The sequence below is a fragment of the Macroventuria anomochaeta genome, assembly GCF_010093625.1.
Source record: "Macroventuria anomochaeta strain CBS 525.71 unplaced genomic scaffold BU25scaffold_19, whole genome shotgun sequence".
Classification (NCBI taxonomy): domain Eukaryota; kingdom Fungi; phylum Ascomycota; class Dothideomycetes; order Pleosporales; family Didymellaceae; genus Macroventuria; species Macroventuria anomochaeta.
Window position 1 is genome coordinate 57,216 of NW_022985380.1, and position 23,318 is coordinate 80,533.

At 52.1% G+C, this 23,318-nt stretch overlaps 9 protein-coding genes across 9 annotated transcripts; 3 read left to right on the plus strand and 6 right to left on the minus strand.

Annotated features, from left to right (window-relative positions):
• Nucleotides 1-4: 4 nt before the first annotated feature.
• BU25DRAFT_411298 (uncharacterized protein) lies at nt 5-253 on the minus strand. The gene has a single exon (XM_033706520.1). The coding sequence runs from the start codon at nt 189-191 to the stop codon at nt 24-26; it is 168 nt and encodes a 55-aa protein (XP_033560955.1). The 5' UTR covers nt 192-253; the 3' UTR covers nt 5-23.
• A 400-nt stretch (nt 254-653) lies between these two features.
• BU25DRAFT_71699 (uncharacterized protein) lies at nt 654-1,562 on the plus strand. The gene has a single exon (XM_033712048.1). The coding sequence runs from the start codon at nt 1,109-1,111 to the stop codon at nt 1,538-1,540; it is 432 nt and encodes a 143-aa protein (XP_033560956.1). The 5' UTR covers nt 654-1,108; the 3' UTR covers nt 1,541-1,562.
• Nucleotides 1,563-3,685: 2,123 nt separating this feature from the next.
• Nucleotides 3,686-5,551, plus strand: BU25DRAFT_411300 (uncharacterized protein). Its single transcript, XM_033706521.1, has 3 exons — nt 3,686-4,397; nt 4,454-5,227; nt 5,275-5,551. The coding sequence occupies exons 1-3, from the start codon at nt 4,102-4,104 to the stop codon at nt 5,330-5,332; spliced, it is 1,128 nt and encodes a 375-aa protein (XP_033560957.1). The 5' UTR covers nt 3,686-4,101; the 3' UTR covers nt 5,333-5,551.
• A 123-nt stretch (nt 5,552-5,674) lies between these two features.
• Nucleotides 5,675-6,714, minus strand: BU25DRAFT_71711 (uncharacterized protein). The gene has a single exon (XM_033712049.1). The coding sequence runs from the start codon at nt 6,531-6,533 to the stop codon at nt 5,952-5,954; it is 582 nt and encodes a 193-aa protein (XP_033560958.1). The 5' UTR covers nt 6,534-6,714; the 3' UTR covers nt 5,675-5,951.
• A 180-nt stretch (nt 6,715-6,894) lies between these two features.
• Nucleotides 6,895-7,200, minus strand: BU25DRAFT_342979 (uncharacterized protein; the record flags this gene model as incomplete). The annotated part of the gene is made up of 1 exon (XM_033702934.1): nt 6,895-7,200. The coding sequence occupies one exon, from the start codon at nt 7,198-7,200 to the stop codon at nt 6,895-6,897; it is 306 nt and encodes a 101-aa protein (XP_033560959.1).
• A 2,313-nt stretch (nt 7,201-9,513) lies between these two features.
• Nucleotides 9,514-13,658, minus strand: BU25DRAFT_440397 (ISWI chromatin-remodeling complex ATPase ISW2; the record flags this gene model as incomplete). Its single annotated transcript, XM_033709169.1, has 1 exon — nt 9,514-13,658. Exon 1 carries the CDS (start codon nt 13,402-13,404, stop codon nt 9,514-9,516), a length of 3,891 nt encoding a protein of 1,296 aa, XP_033560960.1. The 5' UTR covers nt 13,405-13,658.
• A 165-nt stretch (nt 13,659-13,823) lies between these two features.
• On the plus strand, nt 13,824-15,995 carry BU25DRAFT_448967 (uncharacterized protein). Its single transcript, XM_033709616.1, has 2 exons — nt 13,824-14,096; nt 14,144-15,995. Exons 1-2 carry the CDS (start codon nt 13,850-13,852, stop codon nt 15,802-15,804), a joined length of 1,908 nt encoding a protein of 635 aa, XP_033560961.1. The 5' UTR covers nt 13,824-13,849; the 3' UTR covers nt 15,805-15,995.
• Nucleotides 15,846-16,297, minus strand: BU25DRAFT_469759 (uncharacterized protein). Its single transcript, XM_033710776.1, has one exon. The coding sequence runs from the start codon at nt 16,150-16,152 to the stop codon at nt 15,886-15,888; it is 267 nt and encodes an 88-aa protein (XP_033560962.1). The 5' UTR covers nt 16,153-16,297; the 3' UTR covers nt 15,846-15,885.
• A 3,874-nt stretch (nt 16,298-20,171) lies between these two features.
• On the minus strand, nt 20,172-23,200 carry BU25DRAFT_440399 (uncharacterized protein; the record flags this gene model as incomplete). Its single annotated transcript, XM_033709170.1, has 8 exons — nt 20,172-20,305; nt 20,618-20,894; nt 20,945-21,169; nt 21,246-21,692; nt 21,750-21,851; nt 21,888-22,750; nt 22,784-22,978; nt 23,086-23,200. The coding sequence occupies 8 exons, from the start codon at nt 23,198-23,200 to the stop codon at nt 20,172-20,174; spliced, it is 2,358 nt and encodes a 785-aa protein (XP_033560963.1).
• Nucleotides 23,201-23,318: the final 118 nt, after the last annotated feature.

Sequence of the window (23,318 nt, forward strand, 5' to 3'; positions counted from 1 at the left end):
GAAGCGTGTTTCCAAGGTTTTGCCTAGCCAGGCACAGTAGCGGGCTGGCTTGGGTTGGCCTCTGCGTCTGGCCTTGGGTGTTGCATTGTATGGTGTATTGGGTGTATTGGGTGTATATGGGTGTGTTTGGGCATTGGCACTGAAAATGGGAGTTGTTGTTGTTGTTGTTGTTGTTGTTGTATAGAGGGCATACCTCATGTAAGCTTACGTATGTGATTATGAGCACGAATGTGCAATGTAAATCAAGACACCAATTGATCAAGCTGGCGGTTTCTTCTTCGACTTGCTTGTGCTGCGCCCTTCCTGTTCGCTTTGGGCGCGCGTCACGAGACCTGGCGCAGGGTCCAACAACCCCAGCCTCGTCGCACCTGTCAACAATAACTCTCCCTACATCCCACGCTTCACATTTTCGTGTGCACCTCTGGCCAGGACGTCATACCTCATTGCCGTTCTTGAGGGCGTATTCCTACAGGTAACAATAGTCGGCAGCGTTGAGCAAGCTTTTAGGACCTCAGGACTGCCTGAATATGTCAGTGCGCGCAACCCTCGGATCTACGTGTAGCCAGCTTGTTTGTCTCTCGGTTGCCAACAAACACCCGTAGTCAGAGTCCGGCTGCATCGAGTTCTCTTTGTTGGCCCCGTGACGCAACTCTTACATTACGCCCCAACAGACCCCTTCCACCCGTCACTCTACCAAGGGCACTGGGCCGCCGGACACTCAACGGTCGCGCAGATCAGCGCAATAAAGAACCAGTTCCCGTCTCGAGTTGCTTAGTGCGCAGCGCCTCAACCGTGCTGCATATGATCGTCATTTTGACAGGTGACAGCGCCAGTGACAGGTCGCCCGCTGTGCACGACATGCCGACTTTGTCCAGGGCGAGTACGGCGTCAGAACATGTTGATGAAACACACAGAGCAAAAGCGGGATTATGAAAGCAACGGAGATCAGAGAATAGAAAGGGACGTCCCAGCGGCTCATCAGCGCTGAACATGACCTACACGATGGGCGAAGAAACTGAAAGTGAAATTCGAGGAGGAGAAAAAAAATCAGAGGAATAGGAAGGTGACTAGAGGCCAGCGGCAAGAGCCATACTTCAGCAATGCCGACATGCCTCAATCCGCGTTCGAACATGGAGGCTCAGGGAAGGAGAATCTTCTCGCCACTTATAGTGAGTTACCAATACTCGATGCCAAACTGAACTCACCTTCCTCAACGACCGCAGACACCACGCGTACCTTCTTGCCTCTAAGCCCAATGTCGTCGCCTCATCGGCGCAAAGTCGCCGATCCCAGTTCGGCTTCAACAGGATGCCGAGAATCCATGTTCAACGGCTCTGCAGCGGCGCCCAAAACAAGGCCGAGGAGCGCGGCAGGTACACCGATGTATCGAGAAGCTGCTGCGAACTCCATTACCGAGCATCGGATTCGCGGATATCGATCCTCAAACAGCCGCAAAACCGTCTATATTGGGCCTTCTATTGCGGGATGCGGTAAAAATGGCCTGATGCTCGGCAGTTCCAAGATGGGCAGGCCTGAGTAACACCGTTTTTAGGTATCCACTTAGTGATCTGCATGGTGTAGATACTACACCTGGTGATGAGCGGGACGAGTTGCTTGTTTCCTGTTCCATGTTGGACCCCTTGAAGGCGGGACGAGGCGGAGTGGCCTACGCGAATGTGGCATGAGCGCTCTGCTCGGACCGTACGGACGGCGAGCTCCTTGGCGCCGGGTTGGGCAGCTGGGATGACACTGTTGCTTGAACCTGGTATCCTGATGTACCAGGTACATGTGAAGGTTGCAACGATTGCATATCAGGTAGGGTAAGGACTGGGAGTGGCGAATGCGCTCTGCTAATGTCCGAAAGTCGATTGGTCGTAAGACGTAATTGCTGATGTGAGCAAACAGGTTCTGGATGTTAGGGGAGAAATGACTCGCGACCGTTGCGGGGATGCGTTTCGTTTGATCGGAGCAGGGAGCTGGTTTGATGTTCCCGCCGGGAGTCGATTCAGCTCTTGATCCATCGTTGACAGTTGCCAAACGAGGACTACAAAGCCATCTGCATACTCAGCGTTGCTGAATTTGAGGAGTGGGATACAGCTTGAACAGGTCGCGGGTGGGTCCAAAGCCGTCGTTCGAAGTGATAACAGCGTCAATTAAGAAAGAAAGCGAGGCGAGGCTGACGTGCCGCGCGACGCGCGTAATTGTAGCTTTTGCTCGCATGAGGTCGAACAGAGGGTGGAGCCCGACCAGCTGGTTGGAGTGTGTATCGGAGGCCGCATGGTACCTGAACCCGTATAGCGGTGATTGTTACCGGGTCCAGAGGTGCGGCCGGATGCTCATGCTTTCAGGATATTCATGTCGCAGCGTTCGACGGGCGGATGCTGTGTAGTCGCTGAGAGACGCGCAGGAGCAATAGCCCCGACGTTCCATATTAAAGAGCGGCTGCGTGCTGGAGACTACTCGGTCCAGACTTGCGCTCACAGACAATGTCGCATTGAAGCGTTGCAACAGTACCGTGCGATACTTGGGCATGTCTTGTTCATTCAGGCTGTACCGGCACCTGTATCGTGGGTTGCTGTGTGATGAGCCGCAAGCCGCATTTGTGCACGGCGGGTGTACCTGGTGCATCCTGTCAACGAAAGATCGACCATGGGTAACAACAACAACATCAATAACGTTGCCACTGCAACCGTTGTTCGTACTGGAAGACCTAGATGGCAGTGCAGTGGCTTCACGCTGCAGCTCTACGTGTTCCGCTGGGAAGATTGACGGATAAAGGCTATGCGAGAATGTTGAGGCTGTCGAATCAGGGGGTGGAACTGGAGCGAGAGGCGCGTGCGTTCACCAAGCCCAGGTCACCGGGAAAGTTGGATCTCTGTCGCCGTGAGCTGGGGTACGGAGGACCTGCATCATCATCAAACGGCTTTCCAACTTGAATCCAGAGTACAGTACTTCAAGCACCCGAGCGTGGGAGCTGGGCCACTTCGTAGAAGCAGCGTCGTGCGACGTGAGTGGTGGCGTGATGATGGGTGTGGTGTGCAGTGCATTAGCCGTTTGGCGCGCTGCAGACGAAGTCAATATGGAGAGGTGGATCTGTAGCCAGGCGCGGCAGGAGCTTTGCAGCTTGTGCGTTCAACAATTTTCTTGCGGAATGCTGCGTTGAACACAGAGAACAGAGGACCGCAGCCTGAAAGCAGCACGACTCAGAAAGCTCTGCCTCTGCTCGAACTGTAAATTTGTCAAGTCCTGGATATGGAGATCCCGAAAGTTCTCCACCAAACGCTGGAGCGGATTGGCTCCGCGGGCGCGGGAAACACCTTGTTCAGGCTACTGCCCACGGGAATGGCACGCACTTTGTTGTATCAGGGCACTGCTCCGCTGCTCTCCCGTGGCAGAGGCCGAGGCCCAAACTTCCTTGGGCAAGACTTTGCAGAAGCTGTCTGCATGCAGCCTTCGCGTGCACGACTGGCTGGTTCGCTGCTGTCGTGTCTGCGTCACATGGAGCGCGCGACACGGTCTGACACGGTCCCCTGTCGCCTGCTTTAGCCGGGGAACATGCCGGCGCGTTGAAAGGACTGGCAGGATGTGGCAGGCATCTCCCCCAACGTGCATTTCGGCCCACCTGGCAGCGAACGGGGCAGCGCTGTCTTTGCTAACGAAGCTTGTGCACAGTTCGGGGTCGAATCGATACCAGCGGGCTGGAAAGCCGCTTCCTAGTCTACTTTGGCACCCTCCGCCCGTGGTGCCCGTACATAACTGACCCTCTGCCGCTGCTGGCTCGCCCCCGCCCATAATCGCTGAAGTTCGCTGGACGGCCGTCGACGGTACCGTTCTGTTGTTGCGACAAGCTGACTGCCCTTCTCGAGGTGGAATCTTTGTTGTTGGAGGAGCTCGTATTGGACCAGCGCCCAAACCCACACTCTCGGTCGTTCCGAGGCTACGTTCGCTGTCTCAGACCCAAGGACCGGTCTCCAGGAATTCTGTCAATGCATGCTGACCACCAAACCAACACATCGTGTTCATGAATTTGGATCCGTCTGCTTCGCCAATCACGTCGCATAGTTGCTTGATCGTTGACTGCACTGGAGACCTTTTGCAACCATGTCGACGCCGCCAGCCGCTGGACCGCACGATGGGCAGCACCGTAAGAGCCTGGGTAAATATGTGAAGCGTATGAGCAGCGTCTTCAAGAGGGAGAGGTCGAGCAAGAGTGTGCCGCAGCCATCGAGTGCTGCTGCTGCGCCTGTTGCGCCTGAGCTTGGACAGCAACAACCCCAAGTTGAGGTTCCGCGGGAAGAGGTCGCCACGGAAGATGTTGCGACTCAGGAAGTTGCGCAAGAGCCCGCCAAGGCTGCGTCGATCAGACACGAACAACCCACAGAGGAGCCTGCCGCTGCGTGAGTCGATCCCAGATCATATGTTCAAGGTTCACTGCTGATCCTATATATCTCAGTCCTGCTGCTGCCCATGACCTCACTCCCACCACCAGCGTCCAAGCTCCCGCACCCGCTCCCATCGAGTTCACTCCAGTCCTCGACCGCAACGCCATGCAGCAGGAGCGTGCCCGCGCACTCTTCGCCAAATATGGACTGACTCTCGAGTCCCATGAGTGGTTTTCTGCATCTGCTCCTGCTCCATTGGTGCCTCGCGTCGAGAAGGCCATCCGTATGCGCGTGCACCGAAGCTGCCACCGCTGCGGTACCCTCTATGGGCATGAGAAGATGTGCGTGCAGTGCGAGCACAAGCGCTGCAAGAAGTGCCCCAGATACCCCAAGAAGAAGACGCCCGGCGAGAAGGGCAAGGAGAAAGAGGTTGTTGAGCAGCCCAAGAAGAAGAAGGTCTTGACTGTCACCACCAGGTCTGGCAACGAGCTTGCATATCAGCCTGCGACGCAGCGAATCAGGCGCACCTGCCATAAGTGCGAGGCCTTGTTCGTTCCTCCCATGGCCACCACCTGTGGGTCATGCAACCACGTTAGATGCACAAAGTGCCCACGAGAGCCTGCCAAACGCAACAAGTGGCCCACTGGCTACCCTGGAGATGCCGAGGCTGAAAGCGACGACGAGTTGGAACAGCAGAAGCAGCTGGATCAGTTTCGCCGTATCTGGAAGAAGCCGAGGCGCATAGTACGCTGGGAGTGCGAGCAGTGTCACAGCTTGTTCCGGCAAGGCTCACCCCAGTGTCCCGGGTGTGGACATGAGCGTTGTGATCGTTGTAATCGGTCTCCGTAAGTCCACCTAGACATCACATCGATAGCATCGCTAACTCATCTTAGTGTCAAAAAGCCCAGACACGAAGAGTCATTCGATCCTGCTGTTGTTGCTGCTGTTGAAGCCAAGCTCAGAGCTCTGCATGTCGACGATGACCCTCTCACCTCTGAACCTGAGCATGTTTGATTTGTTGTTTCCGCAAACCTTACGACTTGTTGTTGATAACTTTCTGCTGTGGATAGATGAACCGTCGAGCTTGCGACGTCGCCCAAGCGGCATCATCCCATTCATCTTACAATGAACTATTCTTACGCTGCTGCCATGCAGCAGTCCTCTCCGAGCATATACTTCTCCTACTACCTGCACACTGCATCCACTGACCTCAGATACTCTGCCAATTGCCCACCGAAACAACCAGCATTCCCGCTTCCCATCCTTGATTCCCATCACCGCACGCAAAGCACATCACGCCACCACCCAGTGACCTGACGTTGGGCATCGCCAACGCCCTTGTACCATCCGCCTGTCACACCCGAGCGCTGCCCAGCGTGCCACCACAGGCATGCACACGCAAGTCAACGTTGCACGTTTCTCCACATTCCTCGCTTACCTGCATATCCCCTCCCACCCTGTCCATGCTGTCCGCCCGCGACAAGCTCGCGTACACGGGGCACAAGAACTGCCATTCCAATCTGCTGGGTTGCGGAGAATTTAATCGAATTCATGAAGATCTTGAAAATCTTAGGATCGTACACGATCAGATTTCCCGATCAGCTCACCTCTTCTAGACAGCCACAGTGCTGATTCTTTTTTTTTTCTGGTAATGTTGTTTGCTGATATGTTACGCGCAGCCAGCTGAACTCTATTTGACGCAGTGCTACACACGCCTGCGTTCGCCCACATACCCTCTCCACCGCTCTTACCGCGCACCGCTTTCTCCACTGCCCTGCGGCAGCAGCCTTCCACAGACGGCCAGCGCAGAAGTGCGTCGCTCGTACGATCTTCCACTTTCGCCTTCCTAAAGCTCACCAGATAATGGCATGATCGGTCGCACTGAGCTACATTAGTGAACTCTCTTTGCGTTACGCCGATTATACGCGAGGGTATGTGCGGAAGTGTCAAAACAGGGAGTCGAATGGGTGGAGGTTGTGCGGTGAGGAAGTGGAGAGCATTGACGTGATGTGTTGTATGACAAAGGTCGTCTGCTTGTGGCGAGTCCAGCCATGTGAGCCTGATGTAGGCTGTCGCTGTGGAATAATAACACGCCTTATAGAGAGGCTTTCTGCATACTTGTGATGAACAGCCAACGCACCGACTGCTCATCTCTCCAGTCTGATTGCCATACCGCTACCCCGACTCGTGCGTACGTGCGCTAGTCTTCGTCAATAATTCGCAGGATCAGACAATGCTTTTCCTCGAGAGTTCGTTTGCCGATGTTCTTTTCCAAGTTGTCGTCACGGTCGAAGATGGCCATTAACACAAGTTCTTCCTCTCCTCTGAATCAACCACTGGGATACAAACCTGAGTTAGCATCGGCTTCTCCGACGCAGTCGTTCAAATCTGAGACCTTCACCTTCTTGCAAGGTCCATGGAGTTTCAATATGGCAGCACTAATCTCATCTGTGGGATCGTCCCCTAGTGGGATCGTCCCCTAGTGGTGTAGCCTTGGCGGAGATGACAGATGCTACAATATCGTATGTTCCCACCAGTTGAGCCATGTAAGTTGTGCGTCAATGCGTGATGCCCAAGACCAAGTTGGTGCTCGGTAGTCTGCACATTCTCTAAAAAGACACCACACATTGCTTGCTCGTTTGACAGCCCGGAACAGATCAAGTGGCAGAAAATCCGCCCACAAGCCAGCAAGGTATTCAGTGTGTCGACTCTCTTGGAAACGCGCCGCGATTCCCTGAAGCGCAGGAGAAATGTCGCTTTCATATGTCAAGCTCACACTAGCGTATTCAAATGCAAGAGAATGCCACTGTCGTACCATCTGGCCTTTGGCGTCGTTTCTGGTGAGCCAATTTCCGATAACGTCTTGCTATGCGCCTCGGCGCAGGTCGGATTCATGAGCACACCACAGGGCAAGCTGATCGAAGCCTGAGTCCTAATCGCTTAGCGTATTACATTCCCGAGTCAGTGTCTCTCCGAAATGAACAAACTGAGGAGACAACATCCCTTCTTGGAGCACCAATACTCTATCCGGGAGGGGCATCTCCGTCTCAGCTCGGCCGGGTAATGGGCGTGTGAAGAAGACGTTCCATCGGCCTTGTGCATCCTTGTGTATAAGCGCTTGGGTTCTGGAGTGCGAATATTCTCTACGGCGTGGGCTTTTTTGTGGGTCTGGGGAGCTTGTTGCTGCTAAAGTAATTGCTAAAGTAATATATGAGTGTGAGTATATGGTTGCTATCTTGCTGCTTTCGTGATGCTAGTCGTTTGCATCATCTTGCACAATGCAAAGGCTCCCTATCCAGAGATACTGTAGACACGGGTGCCTCATAATCTCAATTGCGACCTTGGACGTGCGCGGTTATCGTTTCCATGGAATAGCCCTTTGATATCTCTTTAGTGTTGACGCAGTCGTCCGTAAGATGCTTTGGTTCCCAGCAGTGGCTTAGGCAAGCATAAGGCGCGCGTATCGGCTTCGAAAGGCTTGTAATATGTACACGTATGTCTCTGGGTCCTCCGAGCTCCAAAACATGAGTAGGAAGGGATTTGCATGCTGAGATTGCTTGCAATGATTGGTACCCATGTTACTATGCGCCGAGGTCGTACACAGTGCCAATCAAAGTGATATCCGAGCAGCGGCAGAGATCGCGTCCGATATGCCTGGGGGTGGCACTCTTTCCGGAATTGCCATCCATGGGCACTTGTAACCTGAAATGATTAGTGGCAAGGTATTCGGCGACCTGTAAAAAATCCATACCTGACAGCCTGGTGACTTCCACACCAGGCTGTCCGTATCCACCATGCATCTCAAACCTGCCCGTTCCACCACTAACTACGATTTGAGCATTGTCTCCTTGAGTACGAGGATTGAGTTTGTACGGCCAAATTCTTTTCGTTATGTCAAATAGCAGAGCAGAGGAGATGCAGTCTGTACAGGAGTCCTTAGTATGGCACCGTTCGTGACATGTGGCAGAGGAGAAGAGAGATCGTCGCATATGGAAAACGGCTGCGACAGAGTGGCTTCTATCTCTTCGAGGTGATGTGCTCTAGATCGATTGATGCCGGCTGGACTGGGAGGAGTTTTTCTCTTGAGCGGAAAAGCGGCGACAGGACACATTTACATGCGCCGTATTTCGAGTATATAGCGTTTGGTTTGCGACGAAGGTCCATGTAGTGAGCGCTCAACCAGGCTGCATCTGCATTGTTGTTACTGCGAGCCATGGATTGTTCTGGTAGAATGGTCCATGGACAAGGATACCCTGAAAGCTTAGCCTTGATGCAACTTATGCAGGTATCGATCGTGACTCACCCTTTATATCCTGCAACACAATGTCAAAAATAAATTGCCTGCAAAACGTAGTTACGTTCAGACCCAGCTCGGAGCTTCGAAGATAGATGCAAGGGGTCAACAGGCTATTTAGAGTCTGGCTCCACGGTTGCGAGACAGTGTGTAGCATGTAACAAGCAGGGTAGCCGGACCGCAACAGAGCTGACAGCCTAGAGAAAATTGTTCTCATAGACAAAGCCTTTACGTCCAAGCCCTTGTATATACCGCATTGCGGATCATTTGCAAGTCTGGACGCCCTATGGATGTACCGGTGTAAAGGTTCTAAAGAGATCCGGGTCGCTGATGTTGAACTAGGCGCAAACGTTGATGGTCGTTGGGTCATCCCAGTTGTGGTTTCCTGTTTGGTCGCTGATACGACACTCGAGCCGTGGACATTTGAGTATCGTAGGTAAAATCCAGTGTCTCGGTAGCCTGGTCCTTTTGCGCAAATATTGAAGCATGGTGGAAGTGATCTCGATTCGGTGATGATCGCACTCTGAATGTTGCTGTTGCTGACTTGCCGCCAAGCCCTGTCAATGTGTGTCAGCCTCGCTCGGAGAAGGCGCAGCTCAGGAAACAACACCACGGAAGTCAATGTATATCCCGGGGCTACGTGGATGTGTGTCATTGCTGTATTACGCTGAGCTAGCAAACCCACTAGAAAGTAAAGAAGCTCAAATCGTTCTCATGCGCCTCTATCCATGCGCCATGTTCGTTCTGACGACAAGCCGTCGAAGAGAGCATATCCATTCGCCCAATACGGTAACGCCCTTTCCCTAAAATCATCCTCTACTTCTCAAGCAAACATGTTTAAGGGCTACCACTCAAACCACTCAGTAGTGGATCATCGTTAATGCTCCAAGCCTGTGCATCGATCCTTGCCTTCTTCTCGTACCGTGTCTCGTTGAAGCCATCACCAGACGCATACCTCTTTGCCTTCGCGGGAATCTTCTTCTGCTGTTGTGGTTCCACGAGCTTGGGCGTGCTGACTCGAGAGCTGCCTAACGCAGGGGTGGCAAGCGAAGTATCGGTGAGCGCAGGTGGAGAAGGGAAGTCAATCTCGTTGTCGAGGAGGATGACGTGCTCCTCACGCTGCTCTGGTGGCTCAAGAACGGGAAGCTGACCGTTCTGCAACGTGTTGACGTCGTTCATGACAGCAGCGGGAGGTGCGTTTGCTTCGTTGAGAACGACAGCTACACTCTGCTCGAGCTGCTGCTCAGCCTCCTTGCGCTCCTTCAGCCATGCATCGTGCTGGTCCTTGTAGTCTGCCTCAGTGTTCTGAATCCAGATCTTCTGTTTTTTGCTCTTCTCGCAGGCATCAACGCAGTCAGGGCACTTGATGTAGAAACCGCCACTCGGGGAGGGTTCACCCATGAGCTCGAACTCTGGAAGGTTTTCACCAACCAACGCAGCCTTGTCCCAGTCCAAGCAATCTTCGCAAAAACCTTGTGGACACCATCTGCACCTGAAGATGAGGCCACCGGCGTCTGTCGTGTTCTTCCCGCAGTCGATGCAGTTGTGTTGAGAACAGTAAAAGCCGCTGAAGCCTTTGACTTTCGACTGGTATTCAGGAGTGAGGCAGTCGTAGTGGTATGCGCGAGGGCAGGACTTGCACTCGACCAGGTGTCCCGTCTCTCCACCTTCGAAGCATGCAAGGCAGTGCTCTTCATGTAAGATTGCACGTTTCTTCTCCTTCACCGGATCAGCGAGTCGCGGATCTTTGCCGGCAAAGGTGGGCACGGCTTCCCAGTCGCCACAGTTCATAGACTCTTTACTGATGGCGAAGCCGTCGACCATGACAGTTGTGTTTTTACCGCGGCGTCGGTCTTCGCGAGTGATGGCATCAGGAAGGATGTTCGCAGCGGCTGTATTGCCTTTGTCGTCCTTCTGACGCTGGAAGCGCTTCCCGTCAAACACGGCACACTCCACACGCTCCATGACGGAGAGCCACTTCTCTTCGTCCACTTCAGAGTGTTGTGCGTCTGGAGCGTTGGAGTCATCGGCAGGCTTATCTCGGCACTTGGCCATCATGGTCGGAAGGTCCCACGAGAGCATTTCGGTGACGTCAATCTCAGGATGTGAGAGGGTCTGCGTTCCTCGACGAATGAGCGTCTTTAACTGCGTAGAGTCCATATGTGGTACGTCGTCTGTGACAGATGCCTTGCTTTTAGTTGGCGTTTGATCATCGTGAATATTGCGCATAGACTCTGTGATCTTCGCCGAGAGGTAGAGCTTCTTGCGAATGCGTCCCATCATTTGCTCCTCGACAGTACCTTGCGTGCAAAGCTTGTAGATCGTAACAGGCTTCGTCTGTCCGATTCGGTGAGCTCGCGCCTCAGCCTGCAGGGTGATCTGTGGGTTCCAGTCTTCGTCAAGGAAGATCACATCCTGGGCACTGGTAAGGTTGATACCTAAACCACCTGCTCTCGTCGACAGTAACATGACCTTGTAATCCGATCCGGGCTGGTTAAAAAGGCGAATGTCAAGATTACGGCGAGCGCGTCCAGTACCGCCATCCAGACGAAGGTGCCTGAACTTCTGGCCATAATTGCTGATGAGTGACAAGAGATCTTCACAACAATCCAGTGTATGTGTGAAGCCCGAAAAGATGAGTACCTTCTTGCCTTGCTCGAAAATGGTGTGTTTGAGCAGTTTTTCGAGTAGAATGAACTTGCCGGACGCGCGGATAACATGCTCACCGAGATAGTAAGGATCGGGAGCCACGTCAGGCAGAAGGTAAGGGTGAGAGCAACATTTGCGCAATTGCATGACCAGGTTCATGAGCTTTTGCCACGCAGACTTGTTGGTGACGGCACTATTCTCCTGCTCTTTCTCAAGAGCTTGACGCATGATCTGCGCTGTCTCTTCCCACTCGCCCTGGTCGCCGATGGTGTCGGGCCTTGTCTCAAGTTGCTTCATCTTCTCCAGCAATGCAGCATCTTGCTTGTCCTGATCGATAGCCGCCTGCTCCTTCTCTTTTCCATTCGCGAACAAGTCAGTCAGCATGCCTTTGTCGACACGTGTCAACAGCCGGGTGTACCAAAATCGCTGCATCGGCGTCAACGGGACGTAGAGGAGCACCTCTTCTTTCGGCGGTAGACCGAGGTTGACGCTGGGGCTGTCTTTCATGCGACGCAACATGACGAGTTCGAGTAGATGACGAGCATCATCCATCGTCTTCTTGTTGACCTTGCCGCGAGCCAAGTCGAAAGACTCCTTGAAAAGATCCTGAGTATTCTCTGTGAAGACTTCAGGATACAACCAAGCCAATAGAGCCCACATCTCCACAAGGTTGTTTTGCAGTGGGGTGCCGGTGAGAATCATGCGGTACTCCGAGCTGATGTTCCGAAGCGCTGTGGAGATGTTGGTCGCATTGCTCTTGATCTTGTGGCCTTCGTCAAGCACAACATATCGCCAGAGGAATGATCGCTTGAACCAATCGGCGTCAGCCTGAAAAGTGTCGTACGTTGTGACGATGATCTTGTAGGACGACCCTGTATCTTCGTACGTAGAAACTTTGAGACCCGCCTTGCGCGAAGCTTTTCGGCCCTTGAGCTGTTCGGTTTCGTTGCCTTGCAGGTCTTCCATGCCAAGAGCAACCCTCTTGAGACGGTTGCGCTCATTCTTCGTGCCGTGAATGCGGAGAACTTTGAGCTCCGGAACCCACTTCTGAGCCTCGGTGACCCACGAGTTCAGCACACTGAGCGGACAAACAACCAGGTACGGACGTAGTTCTTCTGATGTTGTGCCGTTCTTACGATCGAGCTCCTCGAGATACTGGAATAGCGACAACGTCTGCAGCGTCTTCCCAAGACCCATCTCATCACCCAGGATGCCCGAAAAACCATTGTTGTACAGGTAAACCATGTAGGACAATCCTGAAAGCTGATACGGCTTCATCGTTGCGGTGACGCCCTTCGGTTGCTCCTCGAGCTCTTCGTACTCGACAATGGGCTTGGCCTTGTGATTTGCGACCAGCTTGGTGACGTAGTTGCTGGGTGGGAGCAACGGGAGAAAGTACTCTTTGTTCGTAACGAGGAAGTTGTTCGCTTTGGCCTTCGTCTTGTGGGCAATATCGTCCCGGAGACGAGCTCGTGCGGTGTCGAGCTTCGGTGGCTGGGCGGTCTTGCGTCTTGGAGGCGTGACTCGCTGCTGTACCTCGACAGTGTCGGATTCGAGTACAACGGTGTGTCGTCCAGTGCGCTGCCTGGGGCTATCGAGGGCCCTGGTGTTCTTCCTTGTCTCCATCTTGAGATCGCTGTACTTGTCGTTGCTCCTCAAATCTTTCTTGTGTCCTCGAGTGTGGACCGGCAGAGCAAGCTCGTCTTCACTTGTCTCCCAGTCGGCAGAACCACTTTCTGTATTGGAGGGGCCGGTGCTCCTCGGTGCAGCGTCGCGAGTGGGAATGTTTCTTTTGACTTTCTTCCCAAGAGGCTCAGGAGAGTCGGTGGTAGAGGGGCTTGGAGGGACGTAGTTTGGTGCTTGCTGCTGTCGCAGTGACCGTTTGCTATCTACGTCACGGGGAGCAACCGCCGCCTCTGGCTTGAGCGCTGTCTGAGAAGAGGCCCTTCGCGATTTGGTAGCGGAACCAGCAGAGTTTTGCGAACCGAATTGCGCAAGCAAGTTCTCAAGGTGGCCGCCGCGGCGCTGGGACGTGGAGGGCAAGGGATTGCCTGGTGATCGGCGTGAACGATCAGCCATGACGCCGTTTGCTGCAGCCTACTTGCGACTTGTGCGCGAGAGAAGGATTTGAGGAAGAGGGGTCGAGGTGACTGCGGGTTTTGGGTGGTGTTATTGGGGCAGCATCGTATATGAAGGTCCAGCCTGGGGGTCAGCTTGAGGGTGGTGATGGTGAACAATAGTCAACGCGCAACCCGTCCTACTGAATGCGCCGACGTGCAAAATGCTCCAAAAAAAAAGCAGTAATGGTGAGGTGAAGATAGTCTTCAGCCTTCACCTGGCTTGCGGCGGCGAGGCATGAAAGACGCGCCTGGCAGATGTTAGTCGCGTTTTGGCGCTAGCGGAGATAGAATGACGCTAATTTGGTAACGCCGAGGACGCGACCAGCAATTGTTCAATCACCTGCGACAAGCACACTGCGCTCTTGACTACCTCCCGCGCAGTGCTTGCGCAGTCGCTGCCCGCCATGACGCAGCCCTTGACGCCCTTCTACCCCATCTTTGCTTCCAAGTCGGACGGCCACGACATTATCAACCAGAAGGGTTCGGTGGTGCGGAATGGACCCACGCAGGAACAGCTCGACCGCTCGCCGAACGCTCAAGGACAATGCGACTACTACCGCCTGATCGAGAAGGACGATCCCAAGCACATCGACTGGAGGAAGAAGCTGGGCGGCATGCTGTTGCGCGAAATCGGTGGCAAACAGCACGAAGGTGAGCAATCCGCTAGCCGCTTGCCAGGCGGTGGCTGACAAGAGCAGACAAGTGGCAGCAGTGCATTCTGTGGGAGTTTCCAGAGAACTACAAACTCTATGAGCACATCAAGACCAAAGCAGACGGCCAGGCGAAGACAGTGAAGAATCACTCCGGCGGCGGACACGACCGACAAGATGCGTACCTCTACGGCTACCCCAAGGGTCCGCGCAAGCGCTTCAGGAGCCCTGTCGAGTTCTTCCCGCACTTGCTTTGGCTATGCACCGACGAGACGAGCGACATGCAGAACTGCACCTGCAAGATGTGCTCGCCTATGCAGCTTGAGGTCGAGAAACCTGCGGTGAAGGTCGAGGCCAAGCCTGAGATCAAGAGAGAGAACAGCAGCATGCAAGTCACTGGGCGCAATCCTGTTGTTCAGATACCTGCTCGTCGTGTCTCCAATCCGCCGGCAGTCCAGAGCCCCGCCACGAAGCCAGCTACACCTGTTACTGCGCCCGCTGCACCTCAAATCAGGGCGCCTACTCCTCTACAATCTATGCCGCTTCCAGATCCTCGCTCTATCGATCAGCAAGTGGACAGTCTCTACCACAAGTTCATAAGTCGGCAGGGCGAGGTAGTATGGTACTACAGACCAAAGACAGGAGCGTGGGGACTGGGTGTAGTCATTCGAAGGTGGTTCGATAAGACTGCTGTTGGAGGCAAGGCCTACTTCATACAGCCGCTGTCACACCCACACGACTCTTTGACCCCGGAGCTTGTTACAACAGAAAACGAGATGAAGCCATGGCTCGCCTGGTCTGCGCCATCATATACCTACGCCTATTTGCAACAACACCCGAACATCCCTTACGAGAAAGTTGATTGGCAAGGTCTCATGGCTGGACGATATGGACAAGGCGGTGTTGCGGGCGTGGATGGATCAATTATGGCAGCTAAAGCCGTCGACACCACCTACACTCTTTTCGACTACCTCACGAAGACGGTCAACGATGGTATTCAAGATGCACACTACAACGGCTTGTTTCTGGGCGCTGAGAAGATCTGGAGAGGCGACGCTGTACGCTTACGGATAGGCCGAGATACAGATGTCATGGTCGTCACCGACATCATCGAACGAACCTCCCAACAAGCCACCGGGCAAGCGGCCTCAGCCGTACTTGTAGCTGGCGACATCTACAGCTACGCCACACTTCCCGTCTCCAATCCCGCTCAGCTACCTGACATCCCTAAGAGCCCCAACCTCCCAACTCGCATGCGCGAAGATATGACCTGGCGCAACCATCTCCTCGTTCCCCACGCCCGCACATTCGCCTACTGGAAACTCGCCGTTCCAGGTTCTCGCTTCGACATCGCCGAGGTCAAGGGCCGATGGTATGAGACCGCTCTCGTCTTCGAGGAACCCTTCACCAAGTCCGTCAAAAACAACGAAGGCGGGAACGGGGTCTGGATGAACTCACGTGGCGACGCTACACAGGTCGGTAGGATGACTGGTGTTCCACAGCCACAGCGATTACAAGCGTTTGGGCGGGCCGTCCCAGAGGGTACGCAGCTTGTAGATGGTATAGATGCGCCTGAACAAGCACAAGCGCAGGCGCAAGATGTCAATATGGGCATGAGTGGTCACAGTGCGGATGTGTTCACGGATCTGATGGATTTCGATCATCTTGGGGATACGGGTACGGGACCGGGTTTTGACTTCAATTTCTAGGAGAGTGAACAACCCACAGGCGCTCCGGTGTTCGAAGAAGGATGGGAAGATGTGCTTCATGACACAAGACTTCACGATGCCTTAGTAATACCAATCATCAATAGCATGGCAAAGGAGTTTTTGGAGTTCTGGCCTTTGGTAGATGGGAAGCATCGTTGGCGTAGCTACATGAATCAAAAAGTCGAGTGAGGATGGATGGCTATCCCCAAGACTATACACGGATTGTCGTCTAGCTCGATCCTTTTTGCAGTAACGGGCGCCAGCTATCGGCAGGAAGCAACAACAGTCTGCCAGTAATTCGCCACTGCATTCGAGCAGTGTCAGAGAGCAAATTTGTGGCAAAAACATACAACAGCGGGGATTCGCTAGTGGTCACCCACCTAACTACTAGTCCGCCGGTACGTTGCTTAAATAGGGCTGAGCGAACGGGAAGCCTTGTTTTCAACGTCCTGTGGTCGTATGTGAAGGAAGTATTGTATTTTACAATATATATTCTAACATTAACATGGCAGCAGCAGCTATGAAGACGCGTCCATCATATGCAGCCAGTAGGGAGAGGCAATGATCTTTGCATATTTCATCGGATATTCTCTCTCAAATGACTAAAAGTCATCCAGAAGTATAGATTTATTCATCGTATAGCCATTAGTAGCAGCACTAGCTGTAAGAACACAAGCACCGTTTAAACTCGTCCACTTTGTCCATTATTAGCAGGGTTTTAATAACGGAGACCCTAAAACAGTACCTTGACAGACTGCAGATCAGACGGGAGAACTTGCTGTCTCCTGGCCGTTCACCACAAAAGTCTATAATTCTACCGTATCCAGTAATGGTGGTACGGGAATTGGGCAAGAAGGGTGCATAAATTAGTACTGATTATAGAAATCTGACTATGAAGGATTGCAAGGGAAATTGGCTGGGCAGAAGCACTAGGTTCTCAAGCTTGAAGGTTGGACTCCGACATCACCGGATCCTTTCCTTTCCCTTGAGCCGATCGCACTTGATGCGTTGGTCATCTGACATCATGTAGCAATGCGGCATACTGATGTATCAAGTAAGCGTCTGCGACAATACGGCAAACATGCTCAGTAGCCTTGACGGCGCGTACGGGCGGAGCATTGCTCTTGCGGCGCCGCATCATGACAAAATGCTGCTGTCGCTGCGCTTGGTGGCAGATCACACCACACAACACAGCCGCATAGGAACCTAGTAGATGGCATCACAACACTGAAAACAATACTTCTTTTCACTCCTCACTCCTCACTGATCCTTTGTGGTATTCCCACACTTGGTCTCTGTTCGCCAGCGGTCCGTTGCAGTATTTGCTAACGGTCTGCTGCACTGATTGTCCAGCTCATTCGGTTAGCTCGGGTTTGCTTCCACACCCGTTCACGGCTATTCCCTTCTACTATATAGTCCCGATGGATCCTCGCCATAGCTCAAAAAAATCAATCAATCATCTCAACCCTTCCACAGTCTCTTTTATACCCTTATCTCTAACAAGCCTGAACCTTCCTTCCACCAATTCATCCATCTCAGAGAGCAGTTGGTATCCCAGCTGGCCCCGTCTCACTTCTAACCTCTTAGACAATCAATGATGCAAGCTGACACTTGGCAGTCCAGGAGCCATAGGGACTAGGAGAATTGTTGTTGACTGCAAGCCATGTCAGGATGACAGTGAGCCTCGTCGTGGCGCTCCAAATCCCGTGGTCGTAACAGCACGCCATCATCAAGCAGTCAATGAGCGTGAGAAGCTGCAGCAACAACTCTAAAAAAAAAAGTGAGACGGATAAGCTAAGGCAAGCCAATAAGCTATACAAGGAGAAACTTGCTCAGGAGAAGCGTGAGGTGCAAGAGGCAGCCAAGGCAGTGCCGGAGAAGGAGAAGCTGAGAAAGAGTGTCAACATCAAGCTTGCGACGCTGCCACAGCTATACAATTGTCTTAGAAGGGTAAGCGTAAGGCCTCACAAGCAACCACACAGAGGCGCAAGCGTCAAAAACGTGTTGGTGATGCTGTGGGTGGTGTTGACAATGTCTGGGCTCCCCCAAGCCCTCCACTGCTTACCACATCACGCAGCCGCAATGTCAAACACTGTGAGGCCACTGTAGGCAGGCAATCGGACACAGGATAGATTGGGGCCGTCTGGGGCTAAATGGGATGAGATTAGACAAATCCTTGATGGCTGAGCTTCAAGGTTTGTGAGGACTATATACAATTGGCCTGTGAGCCTCCAGCCCAGCTCCGGAGTCTGTCCAAGGGCTGGCCGGTACATGTAAGGAGGAAATACCCGTGACAAACATTCAAGTAAATATAAGCAGGCTAAATTGAGCGCAAGCATCACTATACTACTCCACTACAAAAACTCGTAATAAGAGCCATTGCGTGTAGCTCTACAGCCTCATCTTTTGTTGGGTTGATGGGGGGCTCAGCGATCGTTGAGTGACGAAAATCGTTGAGTACACGGACACGGTAGCTACACAGGGTGCGGAAATGCGCTCTCAGGACCTTCAGGCGCTGTTGTCTAATTTCAGCGAAGCTTCTTTCACTCTGAAGTAGGCGTTCTTATTGGTAGGCGTCGAAATTTGCCCTTATATAAATGTTGCAGTAGTTGCAATAAATGAAGGTGTAACCACGCAGGGCAGTTGGTCAGGGGGAAAACACGTGAAGCAGTAGAATCAGTATATATCGTGTTGTTCTTGTTCAGTGTTCAGTCTCTCTCACCGGGCCATCAGGGTCTGTTTATATGACGTATCTGTCGTTCAGACAGAGTTAGAAAGTGCTTGTTGGAAAGGGAAAGAGCACTGCACCAACACACGTGGCACACATGACCTCTATACTCCATAAACTGCCACAAATAAAGATCTCTTGCTTTAATGCTTTGAAACTATATCGGAACGCTCCATGCTTTCTAGCTGATCGATAAGTGTGGAAGGGTTGAGATGGTTGAGTTGATTGATCTGAAGAGCTATATCGGGAATTAATCGAGACTATACAGTAGAAGGGAATAGCTGTGAAAGTGTTGAGAAGCAAACTGAACTAACAGAATGAGCTGGACAATCAGAATATGTCGCTTTCAGGGCGGTAACCCATCTTCATAGACGCGATGTGCTCTTTGATACGCCTGGAGAGGCCAGAGTTCTTGCGGCCTTTGTAAATCCACGCAGCCCTGCTGATAGGTGTCTGAAGGTTAGAAGTATAGGGATTCGTGATCACGTCGGTATACACTCCTTGACTTCTATCTATCATCAAGGTCGCCCTTCAAGGAGAGCAGCCTGGAAACAGTCAGTTATAAGCTACTTAACGAAGTATTGACTTTTCTTGATTCTTCGAAACCACCTGCAGTCCTCAACAGCGATACTACTCTAGGTTGCATTGATTTAGCGGTTCTCTTCGCCAACAGTATAATCGGTACAGTATTAGGACATACCAGTGCTGGTCTCTCTAACAGCTTCCGGCAATACTCGAATGCAAACATTCTTTGCCAAGTCCCACACTCTCAAGGGTCCATGGGTAAACGTTGTTGCCAGCTGCTTTGAACCATAAGACAGAACCGCTGAGACACTTCGAGGGAGCATATCTCTGACCTCAACACAGTCAAGAGTCTGGATACATCTACCGGTCTTCAAATTCTATACTTTCACTCTCGCATCCTGTGAACTCGAGACCAGTCGACTTGAGTCTTGGGAGAATGCAACTGAGGAAAGCGTAGACTCGTGACCGAGAAGCGTTTGCACACATTCCCCAGTACTCGATTCCAAAGCTTGATTGTCATGTCAGACGAGCCTGATGCAAGCCGTGTGGGCTGATCCTGGGAGAAGCCAAGGCAATGTACTTCGTCCAAATGACCTTCAAGAGTATAGGAAAGGCCGCTGTTTACATCCAATACATAGATACCCACATCGGCACGTGTCACTGCGAGCTGAGACGTATCTGGACACCAACTCATGGTCGATACGGGATCATAGTCATCTCGAAATCGCGTCCTCTGTTCTGAGCTCAAATCGAATATGCTTAAGACTCCAACAATACCTCCAACGGCTAGCCACTTTGAATCGTGGGAGAATGCAAATGACCTCACATCCACTATCTGGCACTCAAGTGCCTGCAGTTTGATACCAGTACCGGCCTCCCACATCAACACTTCCTGGCTAGAATGCATTGAAGCATACTTTGTAGAGTCAGGACTTGTGACCAGTATCGAGGTTACATCTTCGGACAAGTTGGAGCATTCGCCGCTTACTGTGTCATGCATGAAGGTTCCAGCCTGGGAGGACGAGATGAAAAAGCTCGCATCGTAGTAGAAAGCACCGGTTGTAATTTTCTTGTCGCTTCTGAGCATTCTGAGGCAGTGGACACTGCGCACATCCTATGTTTTGATCGTCCCATCTTCTGCGGCCGAAAATAACTGATTTGCATCTTGAGAAAAGGCTATGGAGATAATGGAGCAATCGTGGCCTTCGAGCATATGTAAGTAATCCGTAATATCCGTGTCCCAGATAGCTAGCATGTTGTCACGAGTTGCCGCTCCAAGGTCCAAATCGCGGGCGAATGTGATAGAAGACCTGGTGCGCCCCGTCCTTTCACTCCGCGTTTTTTCGCTCCACGATGGTAATTTGAGCGTAAAGAGGTGTGTCTCATCTTTTGTGTTCCGTATCTCAATTGTAAAGTCATCCATGATTGATGCAACCTTCGATGAGCCGTGCGAGAACGTAGATGACATGACGTTGCCAAACTTCTCAAAGACATGCATGCACTGCCAGCTTGCTGTAGCCCAAACTTTAACTTCGCACGCGGAAGCTGACAACAACAGACTTGAGTCATCTGAGAACATGATTCTTGTGGCATCCTCATCGTGCCCTTCGAATGTTTGTAAGCAAGAGGTACATTCTGGTTCCATGTCTGGTAAAGGCGTAACCCAACGGAGTCTGTCTTCCTGGAAGAATTGTCGAATATGACTCTGAGTCGGACTGAACAGGAGTGCAGACACGTATGTCTGTAAAGGATATATCTCAACCATGGTCCTGTGATATAGCAGGAACCTCATTGCATCAATGACAAGCTCACTTAACAAAGGTGCGACTGTCCTCTCCTTTGCGCTGTTAGTATCCATGAAGAAGAATATGCCTTGAGTCACAATACCTGTACTACGTTTGCCAGCTTTGTCATAGAGATCACCCCTTTAGGCAGGCTTTGGCAGAGGCTAAGTGCCTCCAGCCAGTAGAGGTACTTCTGCCTCAAGAAATTCTCCACAGCACCAGCACCGTTAAAGATATCACAATCATCAGCGCGACTGAAATTCAATTCGCAAAGATGATCTACCCAATATATGCAAGAGTAGCACCATGTGATTAGTGGATCGGGGATCTGGTGTGAGTAGGTTGTCCGCCTCGTACCCAGGGTCGCCTAAATTGTACATGTCTCGATGTAGTGCTGACATAACGTTGAGTGACCGAGACAAAATAATGCGGTGGACCGCTCTTGGACCGTGAGGGAAGATAGTATGCGATGCCGTTGTAGAAATGAAGTCCACTGCGGATTGATGGACAAAGTAAACTACATTTTCTCGGAGCGTTAAGAACGAACCACATAGACTCACAATCTCCACAATTTCCTCAGGGTGAGTGTCTAGGTCCCGCTGGAGGAGCGTACCGAGCTCGTGGATAGTCACAGGCCGATAAACCGCAGCCGCAATGGCCAGTATTTGCTTGCAGAGGTGAGCTTCGTCTGTAACGCTGATCTGCTGCAACATTCGTTCGTACAGCGCGTCAAGACCAGCTGGTATAGCTCTCAGTTTTGAGACGGCATGCCGTCTCGGCACTTCCCTAAAGCTCTGGAATATCACCGCTACCCACAGGAATGTGTCTTGCGCATTCGCCGCCACATATTCCTGTACCACTAGCCGGGTTTAGTTGTCATATTGGTGTCTCTCTGCCAGCTGAGCAACCTTATGATGAATGAACGACTTGACAGCCGTCGCTATGGACTCAGCATTCAGCTCAAGGCTCAGCCCTATGTTACGGTCCACATTTGCCAACCGGCTTTGGATCTTAGGCCAATTACGGCTTGAGACTATTCATTTCACACGAGACGATAAAGATGAACTTCGAGTGATGAAGTCCACCAATTTCGGCAAGTCTTTATCACACTCATCGCGAGCGTCAACGAGAAGATATGTCGTCTGCAGGAAGTGTTCCCCCAATACGTTGGTTAGAATATCCGTCAGCAGAATCCATGAATTCGAATTTTCGAAGGCCTTGTGGCCTTCGCGTTCGTACTTCTTCTGTACGTGGGACGTAAGTGAAGGCTGCTGCTCGAGGATCATATACAGTAAGCCACGGAGAGCAGCTGCAGCATTAATTATGCGAGTGTCTGTGGCTTGACAGAAGAAGTACGCGAGAACATCTGTTCTCTTCTTCGCCTCTGTCAGAGTGTTTGCGATATTGCAAACAAGCATTGTCTTGCCCTTGCCAGGATCTCCCTTAATCCACAGCAACGAGTCATGATCTCCGTTATACCACTCTTGAAACTCAGAAGTACTTAGGATCCACAAGGAAGCATCCTTCAGTAATCCGCCCTTGGCGTCTTCGATGCGTCTCTTGTCGTGCCGCGGATCGGTGACATAAAGGTCTCTAAGACATGCATCCATCTTATTGATCTCATCTTGCAGTCGTCGAAACGCCTCCTTGTACCCAATATCATATATTGGAGCGAGATCGACACCAAAGAAGCCAACGAGTGAGTACGCCCTGTCCTCTTCGAGCTTTGTTTGCCTACTCTGTCCCCATTGTAGTCGAGCGTTGGCGCTGAATTCAAATAGCGGGGTTCCTTGGAGGGCTGAGAGAGGAATTGCTGTGATTTCATGTATCTCTTGCTGTAGTGATGCTTTGTCTCCAAGCTGCGTCCAGCCTTCAGCATAGAACACTAGAACTCTGGGGGCGAGAAGCTCTTGAAGTGTCCACCCGCGAGTGAACTATCGACTCATGCGGAATGCGGAATACCACGAGAGCTCAGATACTTTCTCACCTTCGACTGTTATAGATGCTGATGTTGAGACATCGTAGAGATATGCATAGCATCGAGAAGCGTGCTGGTACCAACGAAACATGGACTTGATTGCATGTTGAAATTCGTCTCTGTTGGACTTGTCGATACAGCAAGTGTCGACCAAAAGTACTGAAGACCGTCACACCGTGCTTGTTGTCCGCAGTATTGGATTTTTGTGTAGCCAGACTTGTCTTGTCCGGTGCCTGCCTTCAGGTCTTGAAAGCTAACCTCCTGACCTTCCGCCCAGGTGTGGGAGAGGATGACGTAAGAAGCTATCTTGCCCTCTTCGACGAAGACATCGGTTAGTCGCAGTTCACCTTCGCCATCGCCATCGTAATGCAAGAGACGCATTGCCTCAGTAGCCGTTTAGGCGCAGCAGGAGCGGGGACGGAAGCGTAGCTGAAGAGGATGAGATGAATTTCATGCAGGAGCGGAAGAACATAATAGCAAAGTCGATGCGTGAGGGCGA

Coding starts and splice junctions, on each gene's coding strand:
- BU25DRAFT_411298 (XM_033706520.1), bottom strand. CDS start 191: ATGCCCTCTATACAACAACAACAACAACAACAACAACAACTCCCATTT.
- BU25DRAFT_71699 (XM_033712048.1), top strand. CDS start 1,109: ATGCCTCAATCCGCGTTCGAACATGGAGGCTCAGGGAAGGAGAATCTT.
- BU25DRAFT_411300 (XM_033706521.1), top strand. CDS start 4,102: ATGTCGACGCCGCCAGCCGCTGGACCGCACGATGGGCAGCACCGTAAG. Junction 4,398..4,453: donor ACAGAGGAGCCTGCCGCTGC/GTGAGTCGATCC, acceptor TATATATCTCAG/TCCTGCTGCTGCCCATGACC. Junction 5,228..5,274: donor GATCGTTGTAATCGGTCTCC/GTAAGTCCACCT, acceptor TAACTCATCTTA/GTGTCAAAAAGCCCAGACAC.
- BU25DRAFT_71711 (XM_033712049.1), bottom strand. CDS start 6,533: ATGAGCAGTCGGTGCGTTGGCTGTTCATCACAAGTATGCAGAAAGCCT.
- BU25DRAFT_448967 (XM_033709616.1), top strand. CDS start 13,850: ATGACGCAGCCCTTGACGCCCTTCTACCCCATCTTTGCTTCCAAGTCG. Junction 14,097..14,143: donor CGGTGGCAAACAGCACGAAG/GTGAGCAATCCG, acceptor TGACAAGAGCAG/ACAAGTGGCAGCAGTGCATT.
- BU25DRAFT_469759 (XM_033710776.1), bottom strand. CDS start 16,152: ATGTTTTTGCCACAAATTTGCTCTCTGACACTGCTCGAATGCAGTGGC.